Genomic DNA, 19,105 nt, shown 5'->3' with positions numbered 1-19,105 from the left:
CTGGACGCCATGTTTTAGGAAGGATGTTGACAAGGTAGTGGTCATCCAGAAGAGGATGACCATGATGGTGAGAGGACTTGGAACCAGACCATCTGAAGATTAGTTGAAGGAATTGAGGGTATGTACGCTGGAGAAGAAAAGGCCCAACAGCCTTATGGCTGTTTTCATCTGTCTACATGGCTGTTGTAGAAAAAGGCATGGTAAAGTAGGTCTTCTTGGTTCCAAAGGGCAGAACTGGAAGCAGTGGCAGGAAGTTATAGGGGGATCAATTCAGGTTTTTTTCACCGATCTTTATGGGATGCCCTGTGGAAGGGACTTGAAGTCCCGCTCACAGGGGAGAGATGTCAGGTTCAAAGTAGCAACAGTGTCTCTGAAATGCTGTCTCCAAATCTCTTTGTGCTGACAAGTTTAACCACAGAGACCAAAGGAAGGATTTGAGACTCATTTACCCCTAATAGCGAAGAGCCAACCCATCTAAATGAGGTGGACTGATGGGACAGAGCACGGACATTGATGCTACTGCTGGCTACATTGGCCTTTGTGGTAAAAATAAACAGAACCCTTGAATGCTGGGGCTAAATCAGTACCTTTCACAAGCTCTGCATTATTTGGAGAGAAAAAAGCAGGACAGACCTATGCATAAGCAATTTTCCAGCCTAAGAAAGAAAGAAAAAAGGCCGTAGTGTTTCTTTTGCCAAAGTCTCCAAGTGTGTTGGGTAAAAATATTGTTAGTTTCTTACCTGGGGAAGAGAATCTTCCTTTCAACCCAGGCTTTAGTCCACGTGTCTTTGGAGGAACCAATGCAGATATTCGTGGAAGAGGAGTTGATTTGGGTGGCATTTTGGAGTCTCTTTCAACGTTGGGCTATTTTATCCACATAAGAAAGTCTCGGCTTAGAAACACCTTATGCCACAGATACAGATCAACAAAGCCCGTGAGGTTGACCTCTATTCCTGGCAGAATCTGAGAGTACATTATTAAAAACACTCTGACTCAGAGTCTTAGAGAGTTGCTTAGGGTGCTAAAGGTTAATAACGTGACTTGTTCATGGCCACATCGCTTGTATGTTTCAGAGGCAAAGCTTGAACCCATAAAGCAGCCTTTTAGCCTCTCTCCCACACTGTATTCATTTATTATACAGTGGTTCACGATTTAACCATGTCATTTTTTATTCTTATTCATGAGACATGGCTCTTTTGCAGAGAGTAGACAGAGCAAAGAAGGAGGGGATGCATGAGGGAGTGTGGTGAGGACCAAAGTTCCAGTCTCATCTCTGGATCTTTTATCACCTTTATGACCTTAGGTCAAGTCTCTTAACCACTCTGAGCCTGTTTCTTGATCTGTCAGACTAGGTAGATTCTGTGCCCCTTTTAGCTCTAGGATCCCAAGAGATCAATGAAAAGTTGGTTGTTTGGGGTTTTTTAAAGTCCGTAATCCTGAGGGTGTAGCTGCCTGAGCTAAACAAAATGCAGCTGTGAGTGAATCTGGTGAACTGGATTAGTGAATATGTTTGATCTTTTGCATCAAGTTTTGGAATAAGAGATATCTGAATAACAACATAAGCTCAGTTACACTCAGCCTATCCCTGCCGATGGAATGTTTCTCATTGGCTTATGGAACCCATGCTCCTGCCATCTTGGAGTCATGCAAGTTGGTCATTTTCTGTATTTTTGTGTCTCTGAATTATGAGAGGCTCAAACAGTTTTGTGATGCCGCATATTTGGGGGCTAATTATGAGCCCTCATACTTACAAATTGGGGCAATCCCAGATGGTGGGATCTATAATGGATAGGAAGACACATCAAGATTGACAGGTGTGATGCTGGTTATTTTTGTTTCTTGAAGTTGGGAAACTCAATTTCTTTGAATTTATAATTGGTGGTTTTCTATATCCAAACTTGCTAGGAATCAAGAAGGTAATTGCTTTCTTCTCCCAATTTTTCTAGGTTGGGGGAATTTGGGGATAGTACTGATCCTAGGACAGCCTTGGGGTTTTCCATGAGCATGAGCATTCTTAGAGCCCAGAGGCCAAATTCTCCCCTCAGTTTTTCATGCCCAACTCAGTTAAGAATTGCGCAAGAGAAGAATCTGAATCTTTCAGGTTGCTCATGAATAAGAATGCCATGAGTTATTCAAACTTCCAACCACATTCCCCTCCCCTCCCCCTGTTCCCCACATACATTTTGTTTACTGTTAAGAGTAATTGATGATAAACTCTGGAGTTTCAGAGAGCAGTGCGGGAGGGAGGCCGGTGCTGCTATGGCGCCTCTGATTTCCCTACAGCAGATTTCCTTTTTTGGGGATGATCGAGGTTGCACCGAGGTCTCCCTTGCTATGTACTGGCAAACAGAGAAGGGGAGAACATCTGCCCAATGACATCGTGGGGACCACTGCCTTTTGCCAGCACCAGACTGGCCCCTCTGTTTAAGTGCATATTTGCTCCCCTGTTCATGCTTCACTTTGGGGGTCATAGACATTTGGCCACGAAGACAGAATGTTTAGGAATTTATGATATTTGGAGGAGTTATTTATGCAGGCCCTAATTCTATTAGAGGACTCAGGTAAAAAGCCCTCCGAAGATAAATGAATACCATCTGTATTACTGGGGCCTGCCTGGATAACTTTCCTTGGTAAATGTGATTTGGAGATTTTCATTTCTCCCCCTCTAAAAGTTCACCCACCCCTGCTGCCGCTCATTCATCATCATACATTATGACTTTCCATCTGAAACCTCCACATTGGGGCGGACTCTGGAAATGATTAGACTGTAGCAAATCAACTTTGGGGATTTGTTTCTTCCAACTTCACCTTCTCTCCGGCTGCTTACCTATGATATGCAACACCCTACTTGTCGTGTATAAAAATCCTAGGATTTCAAAAAAGGATTGGACTGGAGTTGGGGGGGGCGGTGTCATCTGGGTGTTGTGGTTACGACAGAATGCAGTTTGGTGCCATGGAAAGAGTGCTGAACCTAGAATCATGGAATTTCAGATTTAGATCTGGAAAAGTCACCGATGTCAGCCCCCTCATTTAGAGCTAAGCAAACTGTGGCCCAAGGTTGCAAACTACCAAGTGTCTGAATCAGAGTTGGAACCCAGATCTTCCTGACTCTGCTTCCAGTTTTATACTGCCCACTAAGTAAAAGTCCTGAATCTCGTGCTGCCTACCAACCCAAACTTGGGGAACTCGTTTCTTCATTTCCTTATCTGTAAAGGGAGGGGGTTTCCACTAACTTCCAGCCTAGATCTGTCTTAAACTGCAGCACTCAACAAACAAATCTTGCTTGTTTGGTGGGTGCAAAGATGAGCCTGCTTTGAATCGGGGCTTGACTTGAGGGAGAACAGACTATTGTGATTTATTGGGAATGACCCTTCATACCTTTGAAGAGGCCGGCCTTGTTCTGAATCTTCTTGGTACCAATCTAACAAATAGCTTTCCCTAAAGGAAATAGAAAATTACGAGGACATCATCAATTTCCTTCAGGTAGTCAGAGTCAAAGTGGCCCTTGGGAGGAATGGTAGAGTAATCCAGCTGTGGCCCACGGGGAGCCCAGGCTCGGTGAGGGGTGTACCATTAGAATACAGACCACTTGGCGAAAGAAAGCTTTATGGGAGGAGAAGCTGCCCCTGGTGTGTGTGTCTCCCTTTCAGGACTCTAGGAAGCCATTTAGCCTGGATGCAATGGCAGTCATTTGCTGAATGATTAAATGGCCTGAAAGAATAAATGTGGGTTCCTAAAGGGTCTGATCTCCACCTGAGGAGGGAGATGTCCTCGGGGGATCTAGCACTCAGTGGCTGGGATGGAGGCACTCTGAGCTGATTTGTGAGCAGCAAGTGTAACAGCTGCTTTGGAATGAGAGGCAGGGCAGAGTAGTGGAAATCCTGCCAGTCTTGGAGGGAGGAGGTACCTGGCTTTGGAACACACATTTCATGCTTATTTCAAATATCAGTATTTCATACTTATACATACATATATTATATCAAGTGACTGAATCTCTTATCCTCAGTTTCCCCATGTGTAAAATGAGAACAGATAATATCTGCAATGCTTACTGCACATCCCTGGACCTCATTCCCTCGTGTGTAGAGTGAGGGGGATGGACCAAATGGCCTGTGAGATCCTGTCCAGCTGTAAACCTTTGGATCCTTTGAGGAGCCCAGGCAATACCTCATGGTTTTATGTTCCCACAGCAGTCCCACCTCCGCACATTAATTAATACAGTCCTCTCTTCTTCCTCAGGCCTCTCAGCTGACGGTGGCGCCAAGCGACAGGAGCATCTTTCCCGATTCTCGATGCCTGATCTGAGCAAAGACTCAGGGATGAACGTCTCAGAGAAGCTGAGCAACATGGGGACCCTGAACTCGTCCATGCAGTTCCGCAGTGCGGAGTCCGTCCGCAGCCTCCTGTCTGCCCAGCAGTACCAGGACATGGAGGGCAACCTTCACCAGCTGTCCACCCCCATCCGATACAGGGACCTGCAGTCTCGGGGAAGGATGCACCAGAGCTTCGACCTCGATGGCGGCATATCCAGCGGGAAGCTGCCGGGCCAGGACGGAACCAGGATCCAGCCGATGAGCGAACGTACCCGCCGGCGGGCAAGCCCCCGGGATGATGCCTGCCGCTTTCGGCCCCACCGCTCCCGGCGCTCCCGGAGATCTCGTTCTGACAATGCCCTCCATCTGGCCAGTGAGAGGGAGGCCATCTGCCGGTTGAAAGAACGGCCCCCGCTGAGAGCCCGGGAGGACTATGACCAGTTCATGCATCAGAGGAGCTACAGGGAGAGTCTGGAGCAGGGGGGGTCCCGCCGGGAGCTCTATGGCCAGTGCCCACGGACTGTCTCCGACCTGGCTTTGCAGAATGCCTTTGGGGAACGCTGGGGACCCTACTTTGCCGAATACGACTGGTGTTCCACCTGTTCCTCCTCTTCCGAGTCCGACAACGAGGGCTATTTCCTGGGGGAGCCTATCCCCCAGCCAGCCCGTCTGCGGTACGTCACCAGTGAAGAGCTTCTGCACAAGTACGGCTCCTACGGCGTCCCCAAATCCTCCACCTTGGGGGGCAGAGGACAGTTGCACAGCCGGAAAAGACAGAAGAGTAAAAACTGCATCATATCCTAATGTCCGTCCTGCAGCAGGCGGGAGCTGAGAATGTAAATCCATACACTTGCACTGTTTTCGAATTTAAAGCGCTTTTACCTTGTTTGTCACTAAAGGCCCTGACAACCGAGATGGAGGCAAGGTTAGGGATCGGCTTCTAGAGATAGTCACGGTTCTTGGCATGGTGAATATTTTTTTTGCACATCTCACTTTGGAAACACTTCGGACTGTCCCTTTGTCTGAGTGGTTGTGTTTCTTTCTCTCCAGTTCTGTGTTCAGTTACCACACTTTAGCAAATTATTTACTCCCTGCTTCTCTTACTATCTCATTTTTCAGGACTCTTGTTTTTTTCCAGTAAGTGATTTGTTTATCAGCCAGTACCCAAGACTAAGTTATTTACACGTCCATTGTAAATGCAATGTAAATGAGAGTTCTGATAAAAAATATTTTTGTATTTTGTAATATCAGAGGAATTTCTATATCGTAGGACTCAGTGGAAAATTGCATGAACAGCCAGCATCGTCAAGTAGAATTAAAAGATGGTTTCAGGCCATCGGGTTTTTTCTTTCCCTTTTTAGATTTCTATATAAAATTTGTTATATATCAGTGAGACATTTTTTTCAAAGGAGTATATACATATATTGTGTGTGTATGTATGCACATACACACAAACATACAGTTTGACTCTCTGTGGCTGGAACATAAAAACAGCAAAAACAACATAGAAACACGAAGCCTCTAAAGCTTTGTTCCATCTAAAGGAGTCTACAGGGTTTATTTACTGAAGTCTGCTCACACCCTCAGTAGAAGTTGCTTTCTATCCAGCGATAGTCATTTTTGAAAATTGCAGTTGTAACTTTCACCAATTTGAGAAGCTAGCCAGTGTCAGTGAAGTCCAATGAGAAAAGCCATCTCCATTGGGGACATTGAGGTTGCTTCACATTGATCTAGACATTCCTTGGGAAGTTTTTTTTAAAGTGTCCGTGGTTCCATTGTGTGGTGTCTGCATGGCCTCGTTCTGAGTGTGGTGCTGTTGTTTCCTGGATTATGTTATCTGCTTTCCTTGACCAAGGCAGAGGGAGGACTGCCATCATAGATAGACAACCCAGTAGCCTTAAAGCCAGTGAATTATAACTTTGGGAGCCTAAGTCAAAAGGAAATTCTAGTAGATGGGACAGAGGTTGAGGTGATTTGTTCTCTCTGGGTTGTTCATCAAAGGGCAAGATTGTAAACAGGGAGCAGGTCAAAGGTAGAAATTTTATGGAAGTTAGTTAGCGAAACAGAAGAAGAGGCAAGTGTTTGCCAGCTAACTGAGATTCTATTGGGAGTATTGTTTCCCTTGTCTCTCCCTGGTTTCGAGGAGGAAATTTAGGGGTACCTCTCAGAAAAAGTGCCCAGTTTAGGAAATCTTCGGTAGTCAAGGTATCTGACTCACCTCAACAGGCCAAGATAACTGGGGTTAGTAAAGAAACCCTGTTAATCCCATTGGCTGTAAAAGGAGAAACTACTGAGAAGGAAGATTTCCAACTGGATGGTTGGGTCAGAAGGCAAGGAGTGTGCATTTACTTAAAGAAGATATTTGGGCTTGTGTTGTCTACCTTAATGCTAATTTTCCTACTTTGATTCTATTAAAAAAAAAAACAAACCACGGAGAAGCACCTACATTGCTTCTACTCCTTTCTCATCCTTCATTGATTATGGCAGTTAAGATAATCCAACAGAGAAGTGACATTGAGACCTCCATTTAAGTGTGTTACACTTTGTATCTCGTTGGTAACTGGCCTTGGTGGGGAGCACGTGATGATTTTCCAGTATAGTACATGCCTTTTCTTAGTATTTTTCTTTTTATTAAGAGGAAGTGATAAGCAGATTTTCAGATCCCATCCTAAATGGGTCTGGGGGAAGGAAGGCTTTAAAGGAATTATATACATATATATATATATATATATATATATATATATATATATATATATATATATAATATATATATATATAATATATATATATATATATATATATTATATATATGGCACTCAATGCAGGATATATGAAAATAATTTGCTTTTCAGGTATAAATAGAACATTTGTCATTGTCACTGATTTAAAAAAAAAAAAGCAATGCAGATGTTGGTCGTGGCAGTTTCCCGCATGCTATGTTTCATATCTAAGCGCTTTGTTAATTATCTGAGCCTCTGGAGAATTAAGTGTTACGTTTGTATAATAAGTTTGTAAACTGCTTGGCAAACTGATTAAGAAATAATCTGCAACCCCACTCTATTAAGTGGCAGGTTTCTGGTAGAAAGACATGATGTATTTGGAGTTTTGATCTCATTGATGGGAACAAAAAGGAATTTTGAAAAGGGGAGAATTGAACAATTATAGAATAGCTGAGAAGTTGTCTCCTATTTCCCCCATTCCAACAAAAGAAGCTCTCTCTGTAACGTTGCTCCCTAACACCCCTGTAAAGTATTCTACATCCCTTGCCAAAACAAGGCTTTAATCACTTCATGTCCACTGGAGAAGAGAAGAACCCTAGAAATTGACATCTATTAATTACCCCAAGGGGACAAGGCAAAAGAAGGAAGAGGTCATCCTCATAATGCCTTTGTTCTCCCACATCTACCTTGATTCATTTATTTTAGCTAATAGAGGTCCAGGTAATGGTCAACTAGCTTGGTCTGTTCTGTGACCATGGACAGCACCCCCAGCTTTAGCAGACCGCTTTACCCCAAAATGCCACTGATAACAAGACAGAGCAGGATAACAGAGGGGAAAGGAGAAAAGAAATCTTGCCCATTATTTCACTGTTATGGAAAAACAACTCCAATAAATGTTCTCTGAAAAGCCAGGGAATCCCCAGTAGACCATCATCACTTATGAAGCCAGCCCACTGGTAAGTATTCAGCTCTCATCTACTTGATTCCTTTAGGCAATTTCTCTTCTCTCTTAAGTAGCTAGAGGAAGAATCTGGGATCCTTGGTTGACTGACTCTTTTAAAGATCTGTAATTCCAACAATGTGGGCAGTTTGAAGTTTGAAACTCCTCTATCACTTACTAGATCATCTTTGAGAAAAGGTAGGAAGGTATATTTTCTCTTTTCTTAGAGAGAAGGTATGGCTGAGACATTCATCATCCTTGAGACAACTCTGTGAAGATTCCCTCACCATTTAGCTTGCCAGTTCCTCAGATAGCAGATATGGGCGATCCCTGCCTTCTGACCTGTGACTTTCCCAGCTTGGCAGGACCTTCCAGTACATGCATTCCACTTCTACATCCTTTAAGAACCCAGAGTCACTTCCATAACTGAGTGAGAAACTGAGGTAGGGCTTCTGTGGAGGTCAGACGTCATGATCATCTCTTAATATTGGTTGAAGGAATCCTGGTCTGAGCCCTATCCCTAGACTCCCCATAAATCACCTTTTCTATGTTCAAAAGGGCATTTAGCCATGGATGCATAGGTTTCAGTCTGCATCACAGAAGGGAGCACACTAATAAGTAAGATCAAAGATCTCTCCAAGGGAATTCACCTTGAGATATTGCCCCTGGTTTCCCCTCCCCTTTTACATATTGGTTTTGTTCATTCACTCTTGGTACTGATATCTTCTGTCTTACACATACTTTACATTTGAAATTAGGTTCACATTCTTTTGCCGATGAATTCAATGAAAAAGGAATTGACCCTCTCCCAACCCCTCTAAATTTCAGCAATGATATTGCCAGAGCAATTGTTTGAATAGATATAGCTGTACCAGAGAGTCTCAAGTCTTTGAAGAGCCAAAGAGTTTGCCCAGTTTGGTGAAGATTTTAAAAGTTGATATACTTGAAATAACCAACCAACCTCCTAAGTCATGGTGGGAGAGTAAAATTTATAGAATGCAGCCAAACTGTGGTACAAGGGAGGGTAAAAGATATTGCAAACAGCTATCTTCTGATCACTCAAGATGATGTCTTTCTCCTATGGGAGAATTACCTATTCTAATAGAATTAGTGTTCATTTATTCATACCCCCTTTTGTTATGCATTCACAGAATTGCAGAATTTTAAAGTTGGAAGGGACCTCAGTGACCATCTTAATCTGAACTAGACCCCTGAAAGATCCAGCAAGTGATTTTCCATCTTCAGCCAGAAGACTTTGAAAGCGGGGAAATTCTGGATGGCTTAAATGATAGGACATCATTCCTGACCTCACACTTCATTTGGTCACTTTTCAACTTTTGCCCATTCATTCTGTTCCTTGCCTGGGATGGGGGTGAGGGAGAGAGAAGGAGCAAATCTACCATCTTGAGTCTTCCTATCTATGGACCTACTCACTTCTGGAATGACCACTGAGTGTGAAAGTGTGGGGAAGGGGAGATAATCAGGACAGTGATTCCTCGCTCCCAGCCTCTCAGTGGGCAGGGCAAAGTGGCTCCTACTCTCTGTTGCTTATCTCCATCTTTTCATACCCCACATCTTTATCTCCTCACCCCCACCCATCAACTTAATGCATCCTTCATCTTTCTACACTAAGACCCAGAAGCATTTGTCTCTCTTGCTTCTTTGTCCCTGCAGTAGAATAAGATGAGCTGATGAAAAGATTCCCAGAATGTCCCTGTTCTCTAGCCAAAGCTTTGTGCTTTGGGGGCACTGGTGGCCATGGTTGAGTTCAACATATTAAGTGCCCTTAACTCATCAGCTGAAAGTAGTACCAAAGCTTTAATGATAAGAATAAGCAGTGAGGGCATTTTCAAGCTCAGCAAACCACTAGATTCTAGGGAAGCAGCATGGCTTTCTAGGCCATGCCATAGAAACTTCTCAGATGCTCTCTTCTTTCCTTGTGTTTATTGTCAGCTTGTACAAACAAATCTTCTCTTGCCTTTTATTTCCTTTTTGTGACGATGCATTGTGACTCTTCTCATTCCTTTCTCAAGTAAGAAAATAAGATGAGGAACAAGCAACATGAGAACAGTGTGCTGGTTGTATTTTCCCATCAGCCAGGAACTGGAAAGAATGCTCTTAGTCCCACAGAAGCATGAGTCTCCTGAGGCAGGGTAGAGAATTGAGACAATTACTTGGATAATTCAGGTCCCCAAAGTTAATGCTGTGTCTTACCTGTAGCCAAATGAGGATGACTTTGCACTTAGGGGAGTCCTTGCCTTCGTTCAAGTCAAAAGTATTGGAAGTCAGTTTCAAATGGCATCTTCCTGGGATGCTTTTGTTCAAGCCACATAAGACTCAGCTCTGAAGGAAATTTTCCAACTCAGGTTGAGAACCATAAGTTGTCCACCATTCTTGATGATCAATAGGGTCTATGGCTAGTCAGGGTGATTAGTTAAAAGCAGTTATACAAGTTGGGGGAATTAGCTTTCTTTTCCATTTCCTAATAAAATTCAGATTAGTAACTCTGATCAACATGAAAATCTCATAAAACGTGACATTGTTAGGAGGCATAATGTTTAAGTACTTCCTGCCAACAAAACTAGATTTCACAGAATGGGGGTGGGGGGAGGGAGGGGGAATGTTTGTAGTGTTAGGAAAATATTTCTGTGATTTAGAGGCCAACCTATAGGATAGAATGGTGTTTTGTTACCCAGGGTTGGGGATGCAAAAAATCGATTGGTTGGTTAAGGCAAAAAAAAAAAAGTGTTATCTGGCCACTACCCCTATTGGATATTGGAAAGTGGACTCTGGATTTGGAGTCAGGGGACTAGGTTCAAATCCTCACTTCACTGCTTACTGTATTGTGTGACTTTGGGCAAATCACTTTTCTGGCCTTCAGTTTTCTCATCTGTAAAATGGTGGGCTTAAGCTAAATGACCTGTGAGGTCCCTTCCAGCTCTACAGCTGTGATCTCATGTACAAACATGTCACATGTGCCAGCAGTCAGTTTCTTCTTATCAGGAAAATGATTCTAGAGCATGCCTAACATTCGAGAAGGTGAGCTTCCTCAGAAAAACGAACTCATTCTCAGCAAAGACCTTTTCGTCCTACACATGTGGCCTGTCCCATGGCCACCAGGCCCTTTTACAATAATCAGTGGGACCCTAGCCACAAGTGCCCCCAGCTCGGTTGTATTTCAAGGAATATAAAGTCTCCATCTTCTTTAACCGATTATGACTTTGGCCTTTTTCCCCTCCTAAACACACACACATTCCTTCATGTTAAAGGATTGTTTTTCCTCTCTCCTACTTTGATTTCAAGGGTACAAACAAAACCTCAAAGAGACCAAGTAGGTGAAGTGGGCCCGAGTCTGTGCTGTTGAGTCAAAGATTGCCATGCTCTTTGTTAAAGAATGTGCATTGGGCCTTTGGTGTGGGCTGTCTGCCAGAGACCGTTTGAACATTTTGCTTGAGATCTGTGCCCTGTAAAATGGATATAACGTTTTACCAATGTCTGTAATACATTTGTAAACTTCCAATAAAATTTGAATCACAAACAATACTATCTTTCCCCATGTATCGCCAGTTTTCCAGATTACTGCTGTAGACTTTGCCTTTGAGCATCGTGACCAAGAAGACGAGAGCCCATGTCAATGGAGAAGACCTGCTCTGTAAGTTGAGCAGTTAATCAAAAGTTTCCTAAGTGCCTACTATGTGCCAGGCACTGAGTTAGTCTTTGGGGATACAAGTAGAAGAAATAAAACAATCCCTGCTCACAGGTTGCTTACATTCTGATGAGACACATACATAAGCATAAATACAAAGTTAATAAATACAAATGGATACAAATTAGTTAAATAGAGAATAGTTAAGGAGGGAGGGCATTAGTAATTGAGTCAGGAAAGGTTTCTCGGAGAAGATGGTTCCTGAGCAATATCTTAAAGAAAGAGAGTGTTGGGGCAGCTAGGTGATGCATTAGATAGAGCCCCGGCCCTGGAGTCAGGTGGACCTGAGTTCAAATATGACCTCAGACACTTGACACTTACTGGCTATGTGACCCTGGGCAAGTCACTTAACCCCGTTGCCTAGCAAAAAAAGAAAAGGAAAAAAAAGAGTGACTATGACATGGAGGTAAAATGGGAATGCATTCCATCGTGGGCACAGACATGGGAGATGCCATAAGAGAGGAACAGAAGCCAGTTTCACTAAATTCCATAGTGTCAAAGGGAGAATAATGTCCAATGAGTGTGAGAAGAGTAGGTTGAGATGAGGTTATATAGGATTAAAAACTAAATAGATGCATTTATGTTTTATTGCAGTGGTGATAGGAAGCCACTGGAGCTGGTTGAGGTGAGAAGTCATGTGGGTCAGAGCTGCACTTAAGGAAAAATACTTTGACCGATTAAAGCTATTTCTTTCTTGACGTTTCTTTATTTGGGGGAAGTGGAGCAATTCTTGAAGCTGAGTCATCTTCAGGCCATGCAAGTTTTGATTTTTAATCATCTATGCTAATGGAATGGGCCAATGCCATAGATAATCCCAAAGAGCAGATAATTAAAAAATTAGTTGTATTCATTTTTGAAATTCAATCTGTGTGTATTTAAATAAGGAGATTGGTCTCAGTTTATTGTTTGTTTAGGCTAGTGTCACATGGGAAACTTGGTATGGGATTAAGATTTTACTGTAGTGCATGGGATTAGGGTTAGGCTTAGTCCCATTGTGCATGGAGGTTAAACTTTGATTTTTTTAAACTGGTTTGGCTACTTGATTTACTGCTTTTAATCTCACAATCCCCAAAAAGACAAGTGTTCAATTGTTATTTCAACCCAAGGCAGCATTATCCACATGCATAAATATTTAGTTGTTGAGCACAGGATAGGACACTATGGAGAATATGCATATTCAATGTAGTCAGTTTCTTCTGGACTCTATTTCTTTTTGTTCCACCCTTTTAAAAAAATGATGTTAAGATAGTAGCTAATTGCTAATGAGACCAGAATGCAGAAAATTGGATTTTATTGGCAGCTGGTCAGAGGAGGGAAGATGATGAGGGTTGTGATGAGCAGTTTGGGGGAGATCTCCACTGGAGACAGGAGCACCCTTGGGCAACTATCTTCTGTATGTGAAGAACCGATAAGTTTTACTACCTCTTAAGTCAAGTCAACAAGCATTTGTTTGGTGTTTATTATAGGTCAGGCACTTGCTAAGCACCAGAAATCCTCAAGAAGCTTATATTGGAATGGGGAAAGATAACACATAAAAGGAAAGTAAAAGGGGCAGAGCATGGGAGGGAGAGACATACTCTTATAGAGGCATAGTGGAAAACATCCATAGAGTCGGGAGGGGAACCAAGGGAGGAATGAAGATATAGTTGATCCAGGCACATGCCTTAAAGGAGGAACCAGTCAGAGGGAGGAGCTGCAGGAATGGGGTATACTTACAGTGTGAGGAGGTCAGGGGTGATGGAGTGAGCTTTCATGGTGAGGAGGCTGAAAAGACAGAGTGAAGTTCCAGGATGAGAAGATTGCTATGCACAGGCTGGTTGGAGAGTCAAGAGCGGAGAGATGGTAAGCAATGATGAAAGATCAGTGCTGAAGATCCTGATGTGTTCTAAAGGTTGTACTTGTAGCAAATTGCATCCTTGCGTTGAATTATCTCTTACCAAAAGGAAACAAGCCTGTATATCATGATTGGTCAGAGGGAGATGGAGAGCATCAACCAGGTCTTCCCTACCTGGAAGAATTCAAAATCTGAACATCTTTTTCTTTTCTTCCTTAGTCAGGCCTCAGTTAAGAAATACACGTCATATTTCTAGCTCAACTCCAATCCAGTTTTGGGAGAAAATCTGATTAGAGTACTAGATTAAGGTTAAAAGACCATTGCTAATTATTCCCAACTGAGGTTATGTGGTAGGTTAGAGGGTGGCAAATATCACGAAATCTTCCTTTCAAAATGCATGACACTCCATAGAAGATTATGCTATCTTCCCCCAAGTTTCTCAACATTAAATTTATGTTAATTGATTGTAATGCTTCAAATGACTATCTATCTACTTAGTTTTACCATGTGCTATATATAGATATAACTATAAATATATCTTTGGATATAGATACACCTAGGCACATACACACAAAACTCTTTAAGAAGGGAGAAGGACAGATAGTAAAACTCAGTAGCCAATCAAATTTCACGATCCAAAGAAATTGAGAATCACTGATTCTAGGCTTCCTCAATCATGGTTACACTCTGTCAACCTAGATAAATCACTTCTCCTCAACTCTAGTCTTTTATGTCCATAATGACAGCCCTGTGAACAGCATTGAGAAAGAAATCAATTCAATTCAAGCATTTTCTGTGTCTTCTATATATCCAGCACTGTGTTAGACTTTGAGGATACAAAAATATATAGGAAATTAATCCCTGTTCTCATGTCAGCAAGCATTTTAAACTATTTACTATGTGCTGAGACCTGGGAGTACAAAGAAAAAGCAAAAATAGTCCCTGTCCTCAAAAGGATTACATTCTACTGGAGGAAACAATATATAAATAAATACATAATTTCTTCAAAGTAATTTTTGAGGATAACACCAACAACAGGATATTAGGAGATCCCTAACGTAGGAGGGGGTACTTGAGTTGAGCCTTGAAGAGAGTTAGGAATTTCAAGAGGCAGAGGTCAGGAAGGAAAGCACTACACAAATGGAAGACAACGTAAGAACATCCAGAGACTCTGTTTCTCAAATATGCATCTCATCAGTATGGATCTATTACATAATAGGGGTTTTTTTTGTCTTACTAGAATGACTTCTCCCAGCATAAGTTTGGAATACAGTCTTATCTGAGATGCCCCAGCAAGAAGAGTGTATCAGAAGATAGTAAACATCCAAGAACTGAACAGGGTGAGGTTTTAGGGGGGAAATAGTTAAGTTATGAAGGGATAGTTAATCATAAGCAGCAAGAGACAAGATCATTTAACAGCTTCCTTAGTAGAAATACCAGCGGGTACATGTTCCCCTTGGGAGGTTTGCCTGCTTGCCAGTGCTGGAGATAAAGCTGATCATCATCATTAAAAAGCTGGAAAGCAGATGAGAAGCCCCAGACGGTGAGGTTAATGCCCCCACATCTATCCTCTCAACAGCATAGGGTGGTGGAACTGGGTGACCTTGAACTTAAATGTGACCTAGATAAGGAAACAGAGTTCCCTGATAAGTCATCTACATGTACTCATAAAAAGATTACGTTGATAGGTGGAGCCAAGATGGCAGGGACTCATCTGAGCTCTCCCAAATTCCCTTCCAAATAATGTAAAATAACACCTCAAAACAAATTATGGAGTGGCAGAACCATCGAAAGGAGGGGGTGAAACAATTTTCTAGCACAAGACAACTTAGGTTGGCAGAAAAGGCCTGTCTTGCTAGGGCAAGAGTAGAGTGCAGTCAGTACAGGCTGTGTCCCAGCAAGCTAGCAGCAAGCTTTGGGGGCAACTGAATTGGTGGCAGCAGCATCCAGAGCTCAAGGCTCAAAGCTCACAGACTATAAGAGGGTTGAACAACTGGTCAAAAAGATTATATTGGACCCTTTGCCAGCATTGGGATCAGGACTCTACTGCATTGCCTGTATGCAGTTCCTGGTCAGAGTCCCAAGGCAAGGAGGAGCGCTGACAGGACTGGGGACCCTGGTCATAGTTCCAGGGTAAAAAACAGTGCTTGTAGTCACTCACAGGCCAGAGCACAGGCCAGGAGAGCAGTGTCCAGACCTCTTTTTAGATCATACCACCTTGGAAGAACTAAAAACTTGCAGCCTACCCCACGGACTAGCTCTGAAAATAGCAGCATGAAAAACCTGAAGCTTAGAACAGTGGGGCCCCTCTACCCCGGAAGCAGAGCCCAATTTTAACTTAAAGTTAAAAGTCAAGAAATAGGCTGGGAAAATGAACAAACAATATAAAAAAGAACCTGACCATAATAAGGTGACAGGGAAGATCAAAATACAAACTCAGAAGATGACAATAAAATAAAAGCAGTTACATGCAAAGCCTCAGAGGAAAATGTAAATTAGTCTTGGGCCCTGGAAGAGCTCAAAAAAGATTTTAAAAATCAAATAAGAGAAGTAGAGGAAAATGGGAAAAGAGATGAGATTGGTGTAAGAAAATCATGAAAAAAGAGTCAACAGCTTGGTAAAGGAGGCACAAAAAAAAAATACTGAAGAAAATAACACCTTAAAAAACAGAATAGACCAAATCTTAAAAGAGGCACAAAAATCCACTGAAGAGAAGAACTCCTTATAAAGTAGAATTGGACAAATGAAAAAAGAGGTACAAAAGCTTAATGAAGAAAATAATTCCATAAAAATTAGAATTGGGCAAGTGGAAGCTAATGACTCCAAGAAACAGCAAGGAACAACAAAAACAAAATAAAATGATGAAAAAAATAGAAGAAAATGCAAAATATCTCATTGGAAAAATAATTTACCTGAAAAATAGATTGAGGAGAGATAAGTTAAGAATTATTAGACTACCTGAAAGCTATGATCAAAAAAAGAGCCTAGACATCATATTTCAAGAAACTATGAAGGAAAACTGCCCTGCTATTCTAGAACCAGAAGGTAATATGGAAATTGAAAGAATCCACCTATCACCTCCTGAAAGAGATCCCAAAATGAAAACTACCAGGAATATTATAGGCAAATTCCAGAGCTCCTGGGTCAAGAAGAAAATATTACAAGCAGCCAAAAAGGAATAATTCAAATATGGAGCCACAATCAGGATAACACAAGATTTAGCAGCTTCTACATTAAAGGATCAGAGGTCTGGGAATATGATAGTTCAGAACCAGAAGGCAAAGGAGCTAGGATTATAATCAAGAATCACAGTACAATCTTTCAGGGAGAAAAATAGACATTTAATGAGGACTTTCCCCATGAAAAGATCAAAATTGAATAAAAAATTTAATTTTAGGATACATTAAGCATTTAAGATAAACATAAAAAGGGAAAACATGAAAGACAAATCATAAGGGATTCAATAAAGTTAAACTCTTTACATTCCTATGTGGAAAGATGATACTTGTAACACTTTAGAATTATCATTATTAGGGCACTTAGAAGGACTATACATCAAGGGTGTGGGTATGAGTGGGTATGGGATGGTATCCAAAAAATGAAATTATGGAGTGAGAAAAAAGGATGCACTGGGAGAATGGGAAAGGGAGAGGTAGAAAGAGGTAAAGTATCACCCACAAATGAGGCATGAAAGAGATTTTACAGTGGTGGGGGGATAGCGGGTGACAATGCTTGAACTGTACTCTAATTGGAATTGGTTCAAAGAAGGAATAACATTCACACTCAGTTGGGTATAGAAATTTATCTTACCCTACAGGGAAGTAGGAGGAGAGAGGGATAAGAAAAGAGGAAGGGTGATAGAAGTGAGGGCAAATTGAGGGAGGCAGTGGTCAGAAGCAAAACACTTTTGAGGAGGGACAGAGTAAAAGAGAGAGAGAGAGAGAGAGAGAAGGATAAATAGCGGTAGGAGGAACAGGATGGAGGGAAATACACAGTCACTAATCGTAACTGTGAATGTGAACGGGATGAACTCAGCCATAAAGTGGAAGTGAACAGCAAAGTGGATTAAAAATCAGAATCATATCATATGTTGTTTACAAGAAACACACTTGAAGTAGAGAGATACACAGTGTAAAGGTAAGAAGCTGGAGTAGAATCTATTATGCTTCAGCTGAAGTAAAAATAGCAGGAGTAGCAGTCATGGTCTCAGACAATGGAAAAGCAGAAATAGATATAATAGATAATAGATAATAGATAATAATAGATAAGGAGGGAAACTACATTTTTCTAAAAGATACCATAGACAATGAAATCATGTCAATACTAAACATATATGTACCAAATGATATAACCTCCAAATTCTTAAAGGAAAAATTAAATGAGTTATAGGAAGAATTTAGATAGTAAAACTGTACTAGTGGGGGACCTCAACTTTCCCCACTCAGAACCTGATAAATCTAACCAAAAAATAAACAAGAAAAAAGTTAAGGAGCTGAATAGAATTTTAGAAAAGTTAGCTATGATAAACCTCTGGAGAAAACTGAATGGGAGTAGAAAAGAATATACCTTTTTCTCAGTGGCATATGGCAGCTACACAAAAATTGACCATGTATCAAAGCATAGAAACCTCACAAGCAAATGCAGAAAAGCAGAATTGTTAAATGAATCCTTTTCAGAGGATAATGCAACAAAAATTACATTCAATAAAGATCCATGGAAAACATAGATTAAAATTAATTGAAAATGAAATAATGTAATCCTAAAGAATGAGAAGGTCAAAGAACAGATCATAGTAAGAATAATTTCATTAAAGAGGATAACAACAGATGAGGCAACATATCAAAATTTATGGAATGTAGCCAAAGCAGTCCTTGAGGGAAATTTGTATCTCTAAATGCTTACATCAGTAAAATAGAGAAAAATTAGAAAAAGAACAAATTAAAAACCCCCAATTAAATACCAAATTATAAATCCTAAAAATCAAAGGAGAGATTAATAAAATTGAAAGTAAAAAAAACTATTTAATAAATAAAACTAGAGGCTGGTTTTATGAAAAAAATAACAAAATAGATAAACCATTGGTTAATTTGGTTAAAAAGAAAGAAGAAAACCAAATTATCAGTATCAAAAATGAAAAGATTGAATTCACCACTAATGAACATGAAATTAAAGCAATTATTAGGAGATATTTGCACAATTATATGCCAATAAATCTAACAACCTAAGTGAAATGGATGAATACTTACAGAAACATAAATTGCCCAGATCAACAGAAGAAAGAGAATATTTGAATAACTCTATCTTAGAAAAAGAAATTGAACAAGCTATTGACGAGCTCCCAAAGAAAAAAATCCTCAGGACATGATGGATTCACAAGTGAATTTTAGTTAATTAAAAAATATGTAATTAATAAAAAATTAATTTAAAATGTTTAAAGAATAATTTGTTCTAATACCATATAAACTATTTGGAAAAATAGGCAAAGAAGGAGCCCTACTAAATTCCTTTTATGACATAAATATTATGATGATACCTAAGCCAGGAAGAACGAAAAACAGAGAAAGAAAACTATAGAGCAATTTATCTGATGAA

At 40.9% G+C, this 19,105-nt stretch overlaps 1 protein-coding gene across 2 annotated transcripts in view; it reads left to right on the top strand.

Moving 5' to 3' along the window:
- The window catches only part of PRICKLE2 (prickle planar cell polarity protein 2), a 345,204-nt gene extending 338,383 nt beyond the window's left edge, over positions 1–6,821 (top strand). For both annotated transcript variants that reach the window (XM_020978307.2, XM_020978309.2), the window contains one exon: positions 4,240–6,821. In XM_020978307.2, coding sequence (XP_020833966.1) covers positions 4,240–5,117 — 878 coding nt within the window. In that variant the 3' untranslated portion in view covers positions 5,118–6,821. The remainder of the gene's footprint in view (positions 1–4,239) is intronic.
- Positions 6,822–19,105: the final 12,284 nt, after the last annotated feature.

The sequence above is a fragment of the Phascolarctos cinereus genome, unplaced genomic scaffold (assembly GCF_003287225.1).
Source record: "Phascolarctos cinereus isolate Bilbo 61053 unplaced genomic scaffold, phaCin_HiC Scaffold_4;HRSCAF=312, whole genome shotgun sequence".
In the NCBI taxonomy this organism is placed as follows: domain Eukaryota; kingdom Metazoa; phylum Chordata; class Mammalia; order Diprotodontia; family Phascolarctidae; genus Phascolarctos; species Phascolarctos cinereus.
The sequence above is the reverse complement of the archived record's forward strand: the minus strand, read 5'-3'. Positions and strand labels throughout refer to the sequence as shown.